Source organism: Populus nigra, chromosome 1, assembly GCF_951802175.1.
Source record: "Populus nigra chromosome 1, ddPopNigr1.1, whole genome shotgun sequence".
Classification (NCBI taxonomy): domain Eukaryota; kingdom Viridiplantae; phylum Streptophyta; class Magnoliopsida; order Malpighiales; family Salicaceae; genus Populus; species Populus nigra.
In genome coordinates, this window is record NC_084852.1 from 26,675,600 (window position 1) to 26,698,214 (window position 22,615).

The window sequence follows — 22,615 nt, forward strand, 5'->3', positions numbered from 1 at the left end:
ATGATTTATTTGTTATTTATTTATATATTAAATTTATTTTTAGAAAAAAAATTATTATAATATTTTTAATATATGCAGCTTTGCATGATATATTTTTCTTTTTATTTTATTCAATAAATTTTATGTATGTATCAATTTCTATTTCAAATTGATTTTAATAAAAAAATTTATTAAACACAACTAATTAAATTACTGTTATTGCAATATTAAATATTGTGATTTATTTTTGTCGGTTTTTTAATTTTGTTTTTGTTTAAGAAAACAATTATAAAGCCAAAATAGATTTGTTGGGATGTCTTTTTTCGCTTTTCAACAAGTCTAAGGTCTCAAATAATTTTTTTTGAGGCCTGTGTTTAATTTTGTGACCATATATTTTTATCATATAATTAAAAAAATAGTTTATAAAAAAATTATTAAATGCAAAGGAGTCCATGACTCAGGTCGCTGAGGGACTGAAATCGATCCAATATGTCATTGTCTCAATAATTTTTTTGTTATCTAGATAATTTTTTAAAAAACAATTAATATTTTTACCAATCATAAAAATTGTATTTAGACCTATAAAATTAATTAATTTAATTTAAGCTAACTCCTGTATAATTTGGTTGGAAACTCAAGTTAGATAAATAAGTTGCGAGATTTTAAAATTGAACATTAAACTAGGTTAATAATGTAGTTAAAAAATTCAATGCGCTCTTAATACTTTTTTTTTTGGCATTTAAAAAAGTTCGTTCGACATAGAGCACGGCAAAATGATGCATGGTAGAAAACTGGTGAGATAGAACCATAGCAGAAAAAATATAGAAGCAAGATAACACGGAGCTGTTACTGGTCGAAGAGGCAAAGCATCTGAACTGTATAAGCTGTAAGCTTATTTATTTTACAATTGGGATTCTTGGAAGGAAAAAGATCACTACGGTGTGTTTGGATATGTGATTGTTTGTAATTATAAATATATTTATTTTTGTGTTTTGAAAATATTTTAAAAAAAATAATTTTTTTTATTTTTTTCTTTGTTTTAAATTAATATTTTTATTTTTTATTTGTTTCAAATTAATTTTTTTTTTGGTGTTTTTAGATTTTTTGATGCGTCGATATTAAAAATAAAAAAATATTATTTTAATATATTTCTTAATAAAAAACATTTTAAAAAATAATTATAACCACACTCTCAAACAGAAATCCCATCAATTCCTTCCAAAAAGACTCCAAAATAAATGGCATCTCTCTCTAGCTGGAAACATTTGGGGATAATTTAGAAGATTTTGTTGTTGTCGTTGAAGAATTTAGATACATGCAGAAAGCCAGACTGCCGAAAATATAGTCGATGTGGCTTATATTTTAAAAAATAAATTTGGAATGCTAGTAGCCATAGCTATCAAACTTTAGTTCCTCGTCAGGCTTAGTGGGTCTATGTCAAAATATATAATACAGTTTTTTAAAAATAAAATAATGCTATTTTAGGTAAAAAAATAAAAAATAAATCAAGTCAACATTAACCTATCTTATCTAGATTTGACCAGGTCAACTATATAATATATTAACAAACAGGGTTATCATTCAGATTTTATTAAGTTATCTTTCAAAATAATTAAAAAAAAATACAATTTAAGCCAGATTTTAAACCATTTAATAGGCCGAGCCGAGTTTAATAAACATGTTAATAACTAGTCATCTTCACATATTTTAAGTTTTTTCCTTTTGTTTTCCTCCGTTTGTCTGCTTTGATTAATTTCATAGACACCACTAATATAAGAACTAAACAAAACAAAATAAGCCTGGAATTTGCTAATTTGCTTTGATTAATTTCATAGCCAGCACATATTTTACTCTTGATCTTTATTACCATCAAAGATGAGATTTTTTTTATACTTGGTATTAAAATCTTACTTTAGCTAATTTAAAATGCTAACTTCTCAATCTAGAAAAAAATATTAAAAAAGGATTTATATATAATCGTATTTAATAAAAACATTCATGGCTAAGGAGATAGTATAATTAAACTATAATTTACACATGATCAAATATATTTAATAATTCCTAACATTGCATAAAACACATTAGGGTTCTCTGCATTTACACAAGAACAGGCTGCTCATTGCTGCTGACAAGACTGGGGATTAAAGTGCGTAGTGAAAGGCACTGTTGAGGCCTGTTTATGAAAATGGATCCCACATTCCTCCCTCTGGCTGTGGAGGGGGGCACGTCTATATTAATTATTAAATGGCAGAAATATATAATTATCATTTTCCAATTATTCCCTAGAAAAACCCCTCATTACAAATGTTGTAATGGTCTTTGCCAAGTTTTGTCCCACCCAAATAATGCAATGCAATAATTGTTGGAAGTAAATAAACACTAGTAATTACCTTGGCGTGTTCATCATTTTTGTTGCTCTAATAGTGTAAAACATGCTTGACCTGGCAGGTTGGCTTGAAACACGAAGACTTGAAACTGATTTAAAGTGGATTTTAATAAAATATTTTTTTTAGTTTAATATAGGTGTCCGGATCAGTTTACGCGCATCTCAATTAATCTCATGGGTCTTGAAGTTAACGACCATGTAAGCCTCCAGTGGCCATCATATGAGCAACCACAGGGTTCGAACCTGAGACCACAGAGAAAGCAAACCTCTTGATCCCAAATTTTTACTACTGGGCCACCAACCTAGATGGTTAAGTTTAATAAAATAATGATCGGATAAAACTTGGTTAATCTTGTTAGATTTTTAATGACTCTATTAACCCCCTAAACTTAATTTGAAATTAGATAAACAAAAACAGAATAAAGTGTTATCATTTTAATAAAAAATAATTAACTATATAATCTTACTTGGTAATCTAGCAACCCAAGTATTTGTTATCAATTCTCGAGTTGGGTATATTACTCCACTATGAACAGCAATGGAAGCGCAGGCGGAGGTGGAAGTGAGGACATTGTGGCAACAAGAGCTCAACTCCAGTGAACCAAAGAATGCAACGGATACATGGTTCTTGTCCTATTCATTAAATCCATGATTTAAATCAGAGATCTTCATAAGAAAATCACAAGTGTCTACTGCTAAATTGTCTTCTTGCGACTTATCAACTGAAGGTTAACATGCTCTTAAACTTATCTGATGCAAAATTTGCAAGGCGACAAACTAATCCTTTTTCTTTTCACTGGCATTATAATTTGAATCGATACGTAGGAGTAGCAGCTAATATTCGAGACATCCATTTCTCTGATATATAGATGGTTTTTGTTTGTGTTTTAAAAATAATTTTTTTTAAAATTTTTTTTATTGTTTTCGTAATGTTCTGTTATCAAAAATAAAATTTTAAAACTAAAAAAAATTATTTTAAATAAAAATATATTTTAAAATATAACTGTTACTACACTATAAAAAAAACTCGTAATGTTCACCACCCTATAATCATTGATCAACATCATGGCAACCGCGCTTCTCCAAACGAGGTAACATGGATTTAATCTTCTTGAACGAATCATTAATGGGTTTAGTTTTCTGAAATGGAATTTCTATTGTAGAATTAAAAGAAACTGGAGGGCACATCAGCGATGTGATCTATCAACAAAGACTCCAGTGGCAATCGATCTTGACTGCAGCAACAATGTTCCTTGCCCTTAGTATTCTGTTGGAACAATCTATTAAAGGACTCTGCATCTCAGATCTAGTTGCAACTATGCTCCTGTTGGGTGTGGCTAAAGAAATTGTAGGCCCAAAGTCCTCTTGCTGCATAAACGTGTAATGGGGCACTGCTTCCATTTTCATCGTCATGTTTTGCCATGTTGCTTGGTGTCAGGATCATGTGCTTCTCGATCCTTGTATTTCTGTTGCCATTGCTGCTGATATTTCCTGCTAGAAGGTTTGTTTTGGTTGATAAACTCTTCATTTGTATGCCATATTTCCATTTTTCCTTGCTCAATGTTTCTGTGTGCGCGTCTACATTTTACCCCAACCATGGATTTAAAAATATTCGATCAATCAACACACCATAGTTTTGCATGATCACACTAAAAACCCTTTTAAAGTCTTGGTTAAAAAAAGTTACAATTTATAGCTTTTTTTAAAGCTACTTTTTCAAAACACAACCATGACTTCATCATAGATAGATACACAAGTGTTGTAATGTCATAAAGCCAGCCATACTTCGAGATTAAATGATAACGGACATTCAATAGTTGAGCATTTCAGCTAAAATTACATGCACCTTCTACAACAACCGAGAGGCAGTTTTGGCAAAAATTGGCGATGGTGTGCGGGGTGCTGTAAAAAGAGCGCCTGCACAAAGGAATGCATGCAGTGCCTTTACGCATCACTTCTTAGCCTTTGGTTTAAACATATTTTCCTTGTAGTATTTGAGTTCCCTTATGCTTTCTCTGATATCATCCAAGGCTCTATGTTTATTTTCCTTCTGAGGGGCCTTCCTCCGATCTGTACAAGTTATGTTAATTGATAAACAAACCTTTCAACACAGAAACGACATAAGAACAGGTGATAATACTCCAACTGTTTATTGATTTTAGGAAATATCAACTAGATAAATAGAGTTTAACACTATTAAGTGTTGACTTGTGACACTGTCTTCACCTTTTCTTCTATCTCTGTCTTTTGGTCTAACCTTTCCTGGAAGGTTGGAAGGGAGGAGACAAGACATCCTCCATTAAGGAGAATGCGGGGAGGGGGAGAGGGGGGTGGGGGATTCTAGGAATTGGGAACCCCACTCGCTTTCTAGAGTTAAGATACAATCCTGGAGAAACATGAGAGTGATTCACCTCAAACACAAAACTGAGAAAGCAAGGTTTGCATGGTACCCTCATTGACTTGCAGCAATGGTGTTGAGTTATCCCTAAGAATGATACATAACAAACTTCCAATATCTATGTTGTAATTTTAGACATTTACCTTGAGGATACCAGCGCATGCACAAAGCCATGACACTGCTAACATCAACGACAACATGAGAGAAGAGACCAGCCAAATCTGGCATGTATTTCTGCAAAGGAGACAAAAAAAAAAAAAAAAGCTCACGATAAGAGAAATAAAGTTACAGAACAATTAGTAAGGAAGATATCATCCCCATTCAATATTGCAAAAATATGGGAAACTAAAAGAAGAAACAGAAAACAAGGTATCACAGAAAATTGGGATGATAATCACTGAACATAAACAAAACATGCATCATGCAATTGTTGACTTCATTCTTTGGAGTTAAAAGGAAAGAAAAATCCCTAAAGAAATCACCTTACATGTTAAAGTAGTGTTCCATTTATTAAAATTGCATGAATTTCCAAGAAAGATACGATGGAATGTTGGATACCACATTTACTTTGAACATAAAAAATATTCCAAAAATTTCATATTCTGCCGCAACTGCATTTCATTTTAAAAATTATGGGAATGAGGTTAGTGGCCTCCCCCTAAAGCATTATAAGATTGCCAAGGTCTGGGAATCTGGTTTGATATTCCAAAAACTTTTCTTCCAATGTAAAGGCCTAACATCTACAGTTTCTCAAAATTCCTCGAATCAATACAATATTGGGCCCATGTCTTTGCAACCTGATCTCACCAGTCAAGTTCGCCCCGGAATTAGCATTCAACAAACAAAATTAGGCCATATTCTCATAATTTATCCCTGATATTACAGGCATGCATTGATGTTTAAATACCAAGGAAACAAAATCTTGCACAGAGAGTAGATCACAAAATGCCAACAGGTTATTTTGAATAAAGAAGACATCAAACATATGAGGTCAGGGTATCAAATGAAACTGAATGCATGAATATCTCCATGCACATGATCTGCATGACAACCTGACCAGCATTACTGTTAACAATATTAATGCAGTTTGTCCTCAAATGAAAGCAACCACTAGTTAATCCCTTGAGCCAGAAGAACCATGCAATTCTCCAGGGACAATGCACTGTTCTAGGGGTAAAAATATTTCTCAAGTGTAGCAAGATAAAAAAAAAGAGTCCAAGTAAAGTGCAATCACTAGTTAATCCCTTGAGCTGGAAGAACTATGCAATTCTCCAATGACAATGCACTGTTCTAGGGGTAAAAATATTTCTCATATGAGTGTAGCAAGATAAAAAAAAAAACAGTCCAATTGCAACCACTTGGACTAGATTATGCAACTGCTTCGAAATTTTGGCATGCCTTTAAGATCTCAAGCCAACATTCACAACAATCATCCAAAACTAAGCATGCTAACAATTGGTGTTGATGAGCACCCATATGATGAAACAAATTGATTTCATACATAAAAACTCTCAGAAACCAAATATTAAAGAAGTGCACTATATAAATGGTTCTTTAATACACATTATGGTGGGTAGGAAAGAAAATGTAAAACAGTCAGATACCTTTAAGAACAGAAAATCCACATAAACTGAATTTCCTGCTATAAGAGGTGTGTGTGTACCAACATGTCTCTTCACAAATTCTATAACCTGCAATATTCAAGCATATAATTAGGTGCAGGAGAGACATGAATAAAACATTCAACTAGAATGCCATGATATAGATGTTACCTTACATGAATAAGTAAAGAGGAACATGACTATAAGATTGCGGGATTATATTTTTGAATTAGATGTGAGTAAACACATTATACATCAAAATGAAAGGATTAGATTTTTGATAGAGTCAAAATGAAATGAAAGAGGAACATGATTATGAATTAGATGTGATTAATTGTTAAATAGGGTTTTAAGATATGTTTTTCACATAGAAGACATTATATCCATGTAAAAAATGAATGAGAAGAAAAAATACGCAAAACTTAAGAGAACAAGGTTTTAAGAGATGTTTTTCACATAGACATTTTACCCACTATCACAATGCATGAGAAAAAAAATGCAAAAAATAAAAGAAAGAGGTATCTCAAAAAAAATTCATGTGCATCAAACAAGATGAAAGATTTAGATAAACTAGAAAACAAACAAAATAGCCAAGGTTATATGTTTTTATTAATGTACATAAAAATAATATATATGATCATTTACATGTATGAAGCACACGAGAACATTCCCAATCATGAAGAACCATTTGAAGGTCAAGATTTAGTGAAAGAGAAGTTAGGAGAACCAGTATGACCCAAGTGGGAGTTAATAGACAGAATTGTTCAATACTCTCCGAGGATTGCTTTGTGAAATACATGCCAATGGAATAACAATAAAGCACACATCACAAGAGACTGTTGACTGGGAATACTTGTTAAAACAATGACTTCCACTTGATAAAGTTCTTTCATACCTGCTTTTCAGCTTCTCTTTCAGTAATTTTGCTTCCGAGAACCTTATTTGTCAAACCTAGAATGTTGTGACTTGTTAGTCAAGACAACTATTGAAAATCATTCGAAATCATTTCATATCTTTCGCTTTCTTATCATCAACTGTTCATACCACTAGCTGCATGATGACTTTGACACCATTCTCCCATTCTATCTAAACATTCTTTGCTTTGATGGATAACCAAATCAGGACCCTAAAAGAGGAGAAATTGAGGGATTACAAGATTAGGAGTAATCATACATGCATAATATTTGTTATTTAAGAGGAATAAAGGACCATGAATAAGTGCAGCATGATAACGAGCAAATGATACAGCAGAACCATATGTATATATATTTAAACATTTCATTATACATCACGCTTCACGAGATCCTCTTTTTTGAACAGGATTACTCCATTCCCATTTCCCATGCAGTACCAACCACAAGTATTATAAATAAACAAAATGATGACATCTGACTATAGTGTCCAACACTCTTCTTTCTGCCTAGCTTCTCTATAAGTCAGTCCACAGTTAAAATTATAGCCAAAACAATTCCAAAAGTAACATTTCAAGTTTTATGACTTGGATTATCATTCAGAACAAATAATTTGTGAAATCCACATAAACCATTGTTTCGGAGCTCTGATCCTCTGCTACATCAAATTTAAACAGCAAAATAAGCAAGGAGAAAACAAGCCCTGGTTGAGCACATCTGTCTAGCTTTGTCTAAGATCATTGAGTCTATGAAATTAGGAAAGGTGGATGATAGGTGCTCAAAATCCTTGCAGTAGAGAAAGCTTCAAGATGAGGAAGAGGTTTCACAAGGATTAAATCCTACTAGCAATAGTTGAAACTTGAAAATTTCAGGAGGTTTGAGCCCTCCATTCTGCATGTACCCCTCCATGATTGAAAACAACAGTATCCAGTAGAAGAACTGAAAGTTTGCCAGTCTCCTGCCTGAAGCTTTCATTACAAGTTTCAACAGAAAAGAAGAATAGCTAAAGCAGATCCCATAGCCAAAGACCCTGGGATTGAAGGAAATCCCAGTAGGTTAACCATCTTAGAGCATAGAAACCTAACAGTAGAAACAAACGAAGCAATTCAAGCCCTTCATTGTTCTGCAAAACCCATTTCTCTAACATGTAAAGGAGAAACCTTGAATTAAATTGTATGATGTTTCTATACCCAAGTTATATTGTTGATAATATCTGAACCAATCATTAGTTAGCCTCGCTCCCACTAATGCATTGAATGGTTGAGAGATAACAGTAACAATTTACTGACTAGCAGCCAGAGGATCCAGAACATTAATGAGTAAGTTAAAAAGTCAACTCCTGCAACCATACAAGAGGTCTGAACTCTTTGCTGTCAGCACTCCACCTCTCTTGTATTCCTCCTAAATCAGAGAAGAGCATCAATTGCAAAACCCTAGCCATCATGGAGATAACCATTGTTCACAGCATATACCAAAAGACAGGTGTACAAAGATAAAATGACAACGCAAAATGAGATAGTTTGTATCTCTATATTAATGCAAATTATGCAAATATCAGATGCAAGTACCTTCCTCATTTTACTCACTTACAAGTTACTACTGTTTGTAATAGGGTACCACCAACCAAACAAAAGATTGACCTTCAAGGGTGGTTAGCCTCCCAAATATGATAGGCAAGAGTTAAACTGAAAGAATTATGGATAAAAAATTATTGAAAAGCTGTGCATATAAAATCACCAGGTCAGTCCCAACTCTAAACCATCCTATCTGACCTAAGAGCTGAAAAGAAGTGAGGATCTAAACAAACGAAATAAGTTCCTCCACTTCCCTCTAATTAAAACATTGAATTTCTGAAGCAAAAAGTTGAAAGTTTTAAGAAAAATTGCCAGTAAAATCAAGAGGTAGAGGCTAAAACTGTACTGGGTCCTCAGACACCAGCATTCACCATTTCTCAACAGGGATAGCAATAGGTAACCACAGATTCGGATAGTAGTATAACCATAACCATATGCAAATGAAAAAACAATAACCATAACCATAACCTATTCATCATTTATTGGATTTGGATTTTGAATAACCATATCCAAACCATCAGAATTTAGATATCCATGACCCATACACCTTTTTTATTTAAAAAAAAGACTTAATTGAATAAATCATTTTTAAATTTTTCTAGAATCAATAATTTTAACAAATTTAGTTGACTATATGCAGACAAAAGCATTATTAATATATGAACATATCATTAACAATAACCAATTAAGTTAAAAACAAAAACAAAAATTAAAAACACATCCATTCACAATATAACCAAATAAATATAATAAGTACATGTGTTTTCATATTGATTATACTGCAGTTGGGATTTCCGTATGAATACCACGAAAACCATGATCTAACCATTGCCACGAATGTTTTTTCAGATTTTATCCAAATACTAACCACGACTATTTTTTTTCATTAAAAAAACCACCCATTCAGATCGGTTCGTTCAAATACCCATTGGATTCGGATACTGTTGCCATCTCAGTTTCCCAACCACATCAAAAGTTTAAAACCCTGACATCCACAACTCATTCTTCTATCATTCTAAGTTTCAAGTTGTCTATTTCATAACCTCCAGTTAATAGCAAAAACAGCAAATCACTTCCATAGGATAAAAACTAAAAAACAAACACAATAAAACAAAACAACAAATCGAAGCCGCAAATCAAGTATAACAGAAAAAAAGTGTTTTAAGTTGAACAATACCTCCACTGACTTGGTCAAATAGCCATCTGTTATTATACAAGCAATCTCCAGTATTCTATCTACTTCAGTATTCAAACCTGCAACCAAAACAACTAGAAAACTATGAGCTAAAAAACACAACCCCAAATCGCGGATAATACTCAAAACCTTCAAACGCGAACAGGCACAAACGTACCAGTCATTTCCAAGTCAATCCACACTAGCGGCATCTTATAAACTTCTGAAGAAGATGTAACCAAATTCTCCTCATTCTGTTTCTCTATTTTTACCACTAAATTAGAGTCACTCACTTTCTTCTTGCTCTTTCCTGTTGAAAAAAAAATTAAATCAACGAAAATCAATACTAAAAATTAAATAGCAAAACCTTTTTGTGTTTCTCTTGTAATTATTGCTTAATCAGATAATTATCAGAACAATTAAGTCAAAATTCTTCGAGCCTTCGGATTAACCTAGATGTAAAAGCGTGCAGTGTGTGAGTGAAAAAGAGGAGCAAAATTGTGGAGAGTACCTCTGTTGTTAGATGATTTAGACTTTGAAGAGGAAGCGATGTTTACTCGATCGTCTTCGGCGTCGATTTCCAGTAGAGAGAACGCATTAGAAAGGAGGTTCATTTTTATTTTCTTTCCTGCTACTGCGAATTTGAAAGCGGATGGCAAGCAAGTCGGGCTTCCTTTCATATTAAGGCAGTTTGCTTTCCTATTAAGTTAGTGATTGAGACTTTAGAATGTTTAAGTGGAATTTTTTAAAGTGTTTTTATTTAAAAATATATAAAAATAATATATTTTTTTATTTTAAAAAAATTATTTTTAATATTAATATATTAAAATAATTTAAAAATATAGAAAAAAATTATAAAAATCACAAAACATGGTTTCTTTTTTAAAAAAAAAAGCTTGAAGAACAAAGAATTAGAAAAACAAGTTCTTTATTTAAGAGGCTTCTCCTTCGAGGTGTTTACCCTTCCAAGATTCTGTTTTTCAACATTACACACAGTCTCTATATATACTACACCATAAAAATTAAATTATTTTGAGGTGTAAAAAGAACATTAGTCAAGTTTTAATTATGACTAAGGTTTTTTTTTAGTAAAAATATTTTGTGTGACTTTTTTGGTATTGTTTTAAACAAATATTTTATAAAAGAATTGTGTAACATAAATAAATTTTATATTTAATTTTTAAAATTAAGTTATTTTTTATAAAATATTTTTATCTTGTAAAGTTATTTATAAAATATTTTATAAATAAATATTGATTCACATTGTCATTTAATAATTTCAAACCAGATAAAGTAATACTATAACTCCACCACCACCCATACACTATTCCATAAATTAATATCACCTTCTCACCACCACCATTTGTATTATTTTTTGCCACCATCATCTCTTCACCTGTACTCTTACCTTATCTTGTTATTATTGTCTCTGTCATCACTTACACTATTGTCATTATTTCATTACTATTATAAACTTGTAAAACTCTATAAAAAAAAAAGAATTGACCTGGTAACTACTTAAAAAAAAACATGAGGGAACCAGCTAATAAACAATTTAAAAGACACTAAGATAAGAGAATACAACATCCAAACATGACCTACCCTCATTTAAGAGGGGATATAAATACATTGTGGGAGGGAGGGAGGGAGGGGGGACTTTTCTCCTTCCCTGTAGCCTGCTGAAACAACCATGGCAACCCTTTCTCTTACAAGTTCCACCAAAGAAATCCCTTGCATGCCACCCATACAAAATACTTGACTGAGAGGAGTAGATGTAAGGTGAAGAAAAAAAAAACATTGAAGTAGTGAGAGAGAGAGAGAGGAGGAGGCCAGTTGGAACAATAGTGAATGGTAAAGGAAAAATAAAAAAAAAATCAAAAAAACACTCCCCTAAATTATGTTTAATTTCGTGTGATAAAAATGACCTTTACTCTTACATTTATTGTTTTGATACTATTTGATAAAATAGGAGGAAAACCCCAAATAAGGTAACTTGAGGTTTTTATATCTCATGATTGTGAAAGACTAAATGAAGAGGTTAAAAAGTTGGAATAAAAAAATGATATTTTTAGATTCTATAACAAAAGAAATTGGTACATGTTAAAGAGAAAACCCTAGCTAGGGTTGGTCTATTGAAGAAGTGAAGGGAGAATAGAATGGAATGATACAATTTGTTAATTTGTGACTTTGACTAGTACTTGGAATTAGATGTCTAAGCTGAAACAATATTTTAGAAGTACTAATATTCTTGTTTTACACCATGAATTGTAGAACTTTTTTAATCGTAAACTTAGAGAATTGATATATGATTATTTCATGTTAATATAGACATATTTGAAGTGAAAGTGATAATTTACATGAATAAAATTGAAGGAATAGAGACAACATGTTCGACCAAGAGAAGAAAATAAAGAAAGTCTCATTAGATGATGATCATCTTTAAAGAAACAAACAAGACAGTAGAAGAATTTATACATAATATGAGAATAGTTATTAGCTTGTGTTTAATGATTTGAAATAGAAATGATTGAGAATGATGAAATTAACACTTAGAAAGAATGTCCTATATTTCAGCCACCATAAAGATTTAGGAAAGAAAATCCTTAAAATGTAACTACTTGAATTTAATTAAATACTACTTAATAACATTATGATAAACTAAATGAGATTATGGAAATAAGCATGATTCTTGAACATGTCTAGTAGAACTTCATAAATTGAAATGTGTAGAACATATTATGTCATATTATAATAGATGAGAATTTGATAGTATCATATTGAAAACACACAAAAGTATGCTTGGTAAGGAAAAGACATAGGCTTCAACCATCTTGGAAGAAAATAGAAAAGAAGGGCTTTCATGAATGTAATGGTAATTAATAGATCCTCCTTAATAATATTTGATGATTGGGTGAAATTGTAATAGAAAGATATTACTTGGGAAAAGAAAGATCATAATGACTTAGTTTTCGTTGATAATTTTCAGTGTAATGACTTAGTTTTCGTTAATGATTTTTAGTGTCGTAATGACTTAGTTTTCGTTGATAATTTTCAATAAAGTTGGAATGAATGTTTTATTATAACATTATTACCATGCAATGACATGAATAAAATACACACGTATAAAATATATTTATATGTGTGTGTGCATATATATATGTGTGTGAAAATAATCTTTGATGATGCCTAGAGATAAAATATATTAATTAATGGTCTCTTTATGGCAATAGAAATCGGATCTTCGATCGAGCGAGGACATACTACGGGGGAAGTAGGTATGTGATTTCTATCTGCATCTAATTTTGTTAAATTCTTAAGGTATTTTTTTATAAGGTATTATCGTCTGAATTCTGTTATTTGATTAACCCTGAATTATAAGGAATATTGAGATTAACAAATCTTAAGATTAGCTTTGGCTAATGGCATCCATGCTGGATAGCCTGTAATAAATGTTAAAGATTAGCTTCAGCTAATGATATCTATGTTGGATAGTCGAGAATAAATGATAAGTTAGTTTTGGCTAATGGCTTCTATGTTGGATAGCTACGAAAAATGTCAAAGATTAGCCTTGACTAATAATATCCATGTTGGATAGCCGAGAACAAATGAAAAGATTAACCCGCTTAATGGTATCCATGTTGGATAGTTAGAAGTAAAGGATAAGATTAACTTTAGTTAATGGTGTACACGCTACGATAACCAAAAATATATATTGAGAATAGCCTCGATTGAAAACATTCATCGATATGATGAAAGGAAAATTATAACATATTATTTATGACCAAAAATCATGTTTAAAAAGCTATATAGATTGGTTATAGTTAACGATGAACCATTTACGCAATGAATAATTTTGTATATATAGGATTCATAGACTATAATACATATCATTAGTTGATTGTTGAATATAGCTTAAAATAAAGTAACGTGGACTACTGTTGCATGAAGATGTGAAATAATGTATTCAAAATAAACCCAATAAAAAATTATTAACGTGAACTTACTCATTAGATATTAATCTTAACCACAACTACATGCTTATTTGCTCAATTATACTATAATTAATTTTTATGCACTTACATTAAGTTTAATTTGTGACAAGATCATCTCATGACCATGGTATCAAGCAATCTCATAATATGCACCTTGTGAAATTGTATGATCATGTAATAATTTGTGTAGTAGTAAGAATAAACCACTTGTATTTTGTAAAACAATATGATATTAATATTTGAATTTAGGATATGTAAATTATGGTGTGTTGATAAACTTTATATTTTGCACATTATGTTTATATACCTTTTTTTTTCTATAATATTATTGTATTTTATGTGTATGTAGTCTATATGAATGCTTACTGATGATTGATTATTAACATGATAGATAAAAATTAATAATTGTTTATAATATCATGATGTTATAATATCATGAAATATACAATTCAAAAATAATAAAATTAATATTTGTTACATTAAACATCGTGCTAAACGATGTAACTTAAAAAAAAATACACCCTTGTTTCTACTTATTACATATAAACAATATATCAAAATCAATTAAAATTTTATATGCTATTATAAAACCACCATCACCTTCAATATCACTCAAACCACCTTCATGCTATAACACATCATTATTATTCCGCTATTATCACTAAAATCATTGTAATTTTTGTAATGTAAAATATTTTAGCACAATAACACTTTGCAACCATACTTTTACAAATTATTCTTTAAATTTTATTATTTATATAGTTGATTTTATATTATATACCGAGTTAAAAATAAGTGAATTTAATCAGAAAAAAAAATGTAAAATGTTATAGGTTTGCTATTATGATTATTTTTTTAATACCCAAAGTGCTTTTATAAGTTGAAAAATATTATTTTACAAGTTCTTTCTCAAGCATTTAATTAAATACTATAAATACAAGGATGCATCAATGAAAAATGTATCATAATGGCCTCATCTTTCTCTTATTAAATAAAATCCATGAGAGCTAGACAATTCCCGCTCCTGCTTGTTCCACTGAAGAGCACAAGCATATGAGCCGGCGTCCACCGAGTTCAAGCATGTGCCAGTCTGGGTGTTCCAAAATTTAATGCGCCTATCATCCTCACCTCCGCCCAAGTCTAGCAGGTTGCTCTGGAAGGAACACCAAGCAGGGGCCTTACACAGCTGGTGTGGTCTTCAAGATCGTGAAGTCGATGCGTCGGTGAATTTGAAGAGGCCATAGATCTATCCGATAATGGGGAACACAAAAAAAAAAGTGTCATTCCCTCCACTTGCTGATTGCTGGCCTGAAGCTGACCATTTCAGTCCACAAACTTCCTGCTGGTGTTTTCAGCAATGTATTCTCTTTTTCTTACATCATTGTTGATGACTTTAGCATCTTTCCTCCGGTTGTAAATGGCTAGGAATGGGAATGGGTATTCATCTTGGATGAATTTTTTTTATTTTTATATCATATTTATTATTTATTGTAAAAAATTTAGATATTTATATTTTATTTATTGAGTTTTAAATATTTATAAAAATAAATCAACTTTTATTTATTATTCAACAAAAAAATAAAATAACAATATTATAAATATATGTATATTACATCAATATTGAAATATATACATGTATATTTATATCATATAAATATATATCTCGGGTTAAGTTTAAGTCGGGTTTCACAATATTTGTAATCTATCAATTACTCATCGGTTAAGTTAACTAAAAAAAAAAAACTCACCCATTAAAATTGGATCGAATCAATATCTTCTGATTAAATTGCTATTCATTGGTAGTGATTCTTGGCCAATTAAGTTACTTGTAATGGTGACTTCTCGGAGCGCTCATAGCTACACCAATAAGATGATAATATGAAATAATATGTCATTATACCACAACTAAAAAAAAATGAATGACTTTGAAAATAAATGCAAAAATGATGAAGTTACAAAGACTACATGTACCAAGAAGACTCACTTTGGACTTTGATGCTATAGGATCTCTTATTATATGATCCCCTCCTCCATGTCTTGTTAAGCTTAACATGGATGGTAGATCTCCTAGTAATGCGGGCAAGAGGGGGTGGTTTCAATGGCTTATTTAGGAATCACCTTGGTGGTTGGTAGTTTGAATTTTTCTTGTTATGTTAGGCATGCTTCTAACATGGTGTTTAAGCTCTTTATTACTTGATTATATGGTCTAATGACCCACAACGAAGATGATATAACTCATGAAAAGCTAATAAATCAGATTTGATAGAGTGTGATATAATAATAATAATATATCCTAAAGCACTAATACTATTGGAATAAGAAACCCCTACCCAATGAATACAAATTTGCACATAAAAAGTATAAGGAGAATGCCACAAGATTGGTTATGCCTTGATAAGTCAATTTGTTCTTTGTCCGAGCAAAAAAAATATATATATGTTGCATCACGCAAAACACAAGTTTATTTCATGAATTAATGGTTGCTGAAAATTTCAGCTTACAAATCCTTATATAATGGTTCAACTAGTAACCTTAATGGATCTAAAACTTGTGGGCTAATATTTATCCATTTACAATGAACCTAAAGTATGTTAACTAAGCCCGAATATGAAGAAAAAAATAAAAATAATAAATTTGACATATAAACTAAAGCTGTTGTATCTAATTAATCAAAATAATTTAAGATAGATAATTTTTTTAGATTAAATAATGTCATGAACGAAATTCTCATTCTAGAAACACTATAATCTTTATTGTCACATTTAGATATATAAAAAACTAGAAAATTAATTGTTGAAGTTGTGTCACCTTAAGTTTCCTTATTTATCTAAGATAATTAATTAATTGTAGTTTTAAAAAATCATTCTTTCCTTGTGTAGCTTTAAAAACATGAAAACCTTTGTTGCCTTTCTTTGATCTTCCTTATAGGAAATTTAAAAAAACAAGATGTCTCATCCTTTTAGAAAAACAATCCTTACCAAATAAGAAGTTTACAAGTCAAAAAGAAATAAATAACAAAATCTGTACATTTTGTTCTACCATATATTGCAAGGTCTTTCTAAATTCTGATTGACCTAAACTTTTACCCCAACATAGAATAATATTTCGGGTAGCTCTGGATAAATTTGCAGCCTGATCCAATGGTCGGATTGAGAATTATGATTGTTGCTGTAAAACTAGACAATAAACATAATTATACTAGAATTCAAATTTCTTTGTTCAACTCTTTTTTAGATCGTATTACTATAAATTGGTTATGGTTGAATAAAATTCGTTTGAGGATGTGAATTTAGTTCTTAAGAGTTGCAATCATTGGCATCTCGTTAGATTATTGTGAATAAGAGTGGGAAGTTATTAACTAAAGATTGACAAGTCTCTTTAGTGTATGTTTTAAGAGAAGGTAATCAGAGCGCTCTCCTTCTCCTCCTTCTAGTCTCGGTGATGCTCTCCTTGTTGCAATCAAATTATTTTGTGTAACCTGATTATGGTTACTTGGAGAGCTGAAGGAGAAAGGGTTGAAAACTTGAAAGCCAAAGCAATGAAATCCAAAATGAATGCTGATCATTTCTTTAAAACTTATAAATTTGAAATCCTCTTAGATATTCACATTGAACTCACTTTTAAACATATTATAAATTCATCAAAATTTTGAAAAATCACTAAAACAATGGGTACATATTCTGTTTCTACTGAAAATCGATTGAAAATAGTAGAGGTTAATTTTATCCATTTTCATATAAATGCGTTTATATTACTTTATTTTTACGTTTTAAAAGAGTTTTTTTTTTAAATTAAATTATTTTTTTTAATTTAAATTAATATTTTTTTAGTATTTTTAGATTATTTTAATATATTGATATCAAAAATGATTTTTTTTAAATAAAAAACATCTTTTTAATATATTTTTAAATGAAAAATACTTTAAAAAACAACTATAATCATACTTCCAAACATGCCAAATGTATATGAATATATGGTGATTTATAACATAAATTAAAGCATTTTATACTGAGAGAAATTCATTGATGAACTACTGACCTATTATAGATTGACACATGTTGAAGGTGGTATTGTTCATATAACAGAGATCAATATAATATAATTTCTTCTATAGTGATTGACCATATAAATTGAAGCATTTTAAACAATATATATATATATATATATATATATATATATATATATATATATATTGATGAATTGGTGAGTAATGACACATATTTTTCATTTTATTGAAAATAAAATGAAAATGGTACACTTCATATAAGAAATTGTTGAAACAAGATTTATCTATATTTATTTTAATATTTGATAGAAGATATTTATTTTTAAAACAAGTCTATAATAATCATGAGTGTAATTACTAAATCCATATCCAACACCCTGTGGGCTTAGGCTGCATACCCTAGCTTAGATCGTGGACATGAGCAGAATACCTGAGCCCAACCTCATAGAATGTGCCTGTCTTTCTGGACTCTAGCTTTTTTTAGCCCAATAACATGATTTAATATTCATAGTCTAGCAAGTGTTTTAATTCCAATTATTTTTTCTCCTCATTAATACATAAGATATTTTTATCTCTCATTAATATTACATAGTAAAATGACTCTTCAACCTCTTTACTTAAAAAAATACAAGGTTCATAAGTTATAAATATCTTATAAACTATCAAGGTAAAAAGTTCAATATTAAACATTAAAAAATGCATTTATATTCATCATAAAAACAACTTTATTCTTGAAATTTAATACTCTTTAATATATTTATTACTCATTTTATATATAAATTATTGACTTTACTTTACGAAAATCTTAAATATCGTAAAAGAGATATCCAAAATATTTATCAAGTAATATTTTTCTTTACTTTAAAATAAAAAGTTATTTGAATAAATATTTAATTAACCCATAACCCAATCACCAAAATATAAATACACTGATTTAACCAAATTAATATGTAATAGAATATATATAATGATTTTAATTCAAAAAGAAACTCATTCACCGTATAAAGTAAATTGATAGTTTTTTTTTTAATAAATTGGGAAGTCTTGTCACTGCAAGAGTTACCATTTTTAATTCTCACCAAATAAAGGAAAAAGAAAAAAGAAAAAGCGAAAATTGAGAAAGAAGAATTGGAAGGGGTAGAGTGGTAAAGGAGAAAGGAAGGAGTTGAGGGAAGGGAAAGGAATTATCAGGTGCGGATGAGATAGAATCAGATGCGGAACACCACCATCGAGGGCACATTTCCTTTTTATATATATATAAAAGAAAAGAAATAAACCCCACGTAGACGCTCTCCATTGCCTATTTATTTTCCAAAGCCAAGAGTCAGATTTTATCAAAGCACGCACCGAGAAAACCAGCCAGCAAATATCATCATCCTCTATTATTATAACCACATTTCCTGCTATTTTCTATTCATCTCTCTCTCCCCGATATTTTCCTTCTCTCCAGTCTCCAAACAAAAATGGCCGATCAGCTCACCGAAGACCAGATCTCCGAGTTCAAGGAAGCTTTCAGCCTATTCGATAAGGACGGCGATGGTCTCTTCTCTTAGATCTCTTCTTATTTCGTCACCTCTTTCTTTCTTAGATCTGTTTCCTCTGTTATTTTCTCGTTTTATTGCAGTTTTTCTTCTTTTTAAGCGTGATCTGTCTCTCTTCTGCGTTTTATCCACATCGATTGGTCTTTTTCTTGTATTTTTATAGAATTTTTCATTTCATTGGGGATCTGCTGTGAAATGTGCTAGGGTTTGATCGCGATCTTTTTTTTTTTTTAATATTTTGATTTGGTTCGGGTCGGGTTGACCGGATTGATTGATTGTTTTTTTAGACAATTTGAAAATGGATTTTATGTGTTTTGTAGTGGAATTTTTATTTGCTGCTTTGTGCGAAATCATTTGCATTTGCGGTAGGGATGAGACTGATGATGTATCTGTTCATTTATTGCGCTGTTTCTTTTGTGTTTGAGAAATGTTGATTGATTTAAACTTTGGTAAACTTGCTTTGGCAAATCGTTGTTGGAACTGTAGGGATTTTTGTGTTTGATGATTAAAGTTGAGGTTCAAATGTTGCCAGAGAGTCGACAGGCGAAGGCGAAGTGGTGGAGGGTGGGCGTTACTTTATTTGATCGTTGAATTGTAGCAGTAGCCAGAGGAATAATTGCCATATAGTGTTTGGATATCTCTCAATGCTTGTTATATCATGTTAGGCGTTTTGTCTAAGTTTTGTGCTTATGCGGCTTTCCAAGTTTATTGTGTTTTATAACCCCATATGTTTATGGCATTAAAACGTTGCCGTGTTATTTTTTTAGTAATAGAAGGTTGGAACTTGATCTGCATTTGTCTGCTTTTCTTTGTATATCTTGCTGTAAATGCAGCTAGAATCCTTATTTTCGTTTCTTTTTATGATTTATGTGCGTTCTTTGTGGTGGATATGCATATATGTTTCCATCTTTTCACTTCAAATGATTTTTGCCCTTTCATTTTTACGATACCACATGCAATTTGTTGATCTTTGTGTATCTGAGTCCTCTATGAACACATCAACATCAGGATTTTTTTTTGAATGGTATTCATTTTCCGAACTTGATAAGGGGTAACACTAGCAACATGATAATTGTTTCTGATTTTACCACAGGTTGCATCACTACTAAGGAGCTGGGGACTGTGATGCGTTCATTGGGTCAAAACCCAACTGAGGCAGAGCTCCAGGACATGATAAATGAGGTTGATGCTGATGGGAATGGTACCATTGACTTCCCAGAGTTCCTCAACCTCATGGCCCGCAAGATGAAGGATACTGATTCTGAGGAGGAGCTCAAGGAAGCTTTCAGAGTTTTTGATAAGGACCAGAATGGCTTCATTTCTGCCGCTGAGCTGCGTCATGTCATGACAAATCTCGGGGAGAAGCTGACAGATGAGGAGGTTGATGAGATGATCCGTGAGGCTGACGTGGATGGTGATGGTCAGATCAACTATGAGGAATTTGTCAAAGTCATGATGGCCAAGTGAGGTTCACTCACCCAAAACCCAAAATCTGATGCATAAAACAAAAAAGGGAAACGGGGCAGATAAGTTTGATGAGAATTCCATTTCCCCTTGTGACATCTTCATTTGGTGTCATTGACTTCATTGGGTTGTCCGTTCTGTTGTTTGCATTGTTTTGTGGCACTTTTCCATAATGTCTACTTGTTTGCTCTGTTTCTTGTTCAGTAGCTTGGCGTGTTAGTATCTTTTCATTGGTGTTTGACATTTTCTTTCTACTTTTGGTATTAAGAACCTAGATCAATTGGGAGAATTGGATGTTTTTTTCATATGGATGACTAATTTTGTTGATATTTCAAACTTCATTGTCATTTTTCATGTATGTGGCGTTTTTGGACATTTTTCTGTGCTGTAATGTCTTTGGCCATAATTTCATGCAATCTGATGTAGTGCCGTTGCTCATCTGTTAAATTTCACAGCAATAATTGCGATTTAAAAGACAAATTAGCTGCATATGGTAGGACAATTCGTTTCTGACTTTAATTGCATTTGCCCCTCTCCCCTTCTCTATGGAAACAAACTTTAATATGGCTGTGGGCCGATCTCTTAAACCATGGTTAGACAACCGCGCTAGCTGTTCAATAAGCGAAGAATGATTATCTGAACCCCCTATTCAACAATGCCTAAGATGGCATGACTGTGGAGTTTCTCTGCTAGCCATTTGCTGTATTTGGCATTTCCTGGAGGTATATTTTCTACTTCAAACTATTTTTTTTTTTACTATAAGCCCTTTGAGTTTTCATTAAATCTTGTTCTGGAGAAGGTGTCTGGACAGCTAGTGCAGTTGCCTGGCCTCGGCCAATAACCACTAGGGTACGCAACAGTTCTTCGAGTCCAACTTAACAGTTGGGCTGCATGTAAAAAGTCTTAATCCTTGCCTACGTGCTGGGTCAGGCCTTTCATCCCTGTTTGTATCTCTGGATTCTTGTTCTTAGAGGGTATGAAACAAGTTTGGCTTCCAAACACCCTTTTTTCTCTGCGGGCTCATGAAACAAATTCGCTAGCTCACAAAGTCACAGGACACTGGTTCCTTAGGAGTCACATGTAAGAGGATATTTTTGGTTCCCTCTAGCGGAATGAGGAATAACTTTTTATCTAAACCCTGGCCTTACCTTTTTATGGCTGGTGTATTTTTCTGACCCGCCGAGAGTCTGTCTCAAGACAAGTATCTAATTCTTTTTGAAAGACCCCGTCGTAATTGGTTGAAAACCCTGCTCTTGGGTTTTCTGTTGATTTAAAAGTTAAGCCCTGGTTTGATGTTTCTTGGTGAGTGGTGCTGGAATATTTAGTGCTCCTTTCTGCGTTGTTCCCCTTCAAAAACGAATGTTCAAAGTGAGCGTATCGTTGTCCAAAACAATTTGGTTTCAAAGGGAGAATAATTTTTTTTATTTTATTTTAAAAAATAGTTCATAGTTCGAATCTTCCAAGTTCAATTTCGGATTTTTGCAGTCACTCAAATCCTTTTTTTCTTTTGTTGGTATTTACAAAAAAGCTTTAGCTATCAAAATTTCCATCCTTTGGAAAATTAGCATGTTCTTGGCATCCAATTCCTT

General features: G+C 31.6%; 2 protein-coding genes across 3 annotated transcripts; one reads left to right on the plus strand and one right to left on the minus strand.

Annotated features, from left to right (window-relative positions):
- Positions 1–4,038: 4,038 nt before the first annotated feature.
- LOC133683072 (oligoribonuclease) lies at positions 4,039–10,721 on the minus strand. Of its 2 annotated transcripts, none has more exons than XM_062106587.1 (8): positions 10,535–10,721; positions 10,202–10,333; positions 10,027–10,118; positions 7,409–7,490; positions 7,260–7,315; positions 6,368–6,454; positions 4,907–4,997; positions 4,039–4,435 (listed from the first exon to the last, which is right to left on the minus strand). In XM_062106587.1, exons 1-8 carry the CDS (start codon positions 10,701–10,703, stop codon positions 4,317–4,319), a joined length of 828 nt encoding a protein of 275 aa, XP_061962571.1. In that variant the 5' UTR covers positions 10,704–10,721; the 3' UTR covers positions 4,039–4,316. The 2 variants fall into 2 exon arrangements, with proteins under 2 accessions (XP_061962571.1, XP_061962579.1); XM_062106595.1 differs by having other exon boundaries at positions 10,027–10,103; positions 10,535–10,720.
- Positions 10,722–19,296: 8,575 nt separating this feature from the next.
- LOC133668103 (calmodulin) lies at positions 19,297–21,331 on the plus strand. The gene is made up of 2 exons (XM_062087849.1): positions 19,297–19,560; positions 20,656–21,331. Exons 1-2 carry the CDS (start codon positions 19,485–19,487, stop codon positions 21,027–21,029), a joined length of 450 nt encoding a protein of 149 aa, XP_061943833.1. The 5' UTR covers positions 19,297–19,484; the 3' UTR covers positions 21,030–21,331.
- Positions 21,332–22,615: the final 1,284 nt, after the last annotated feature.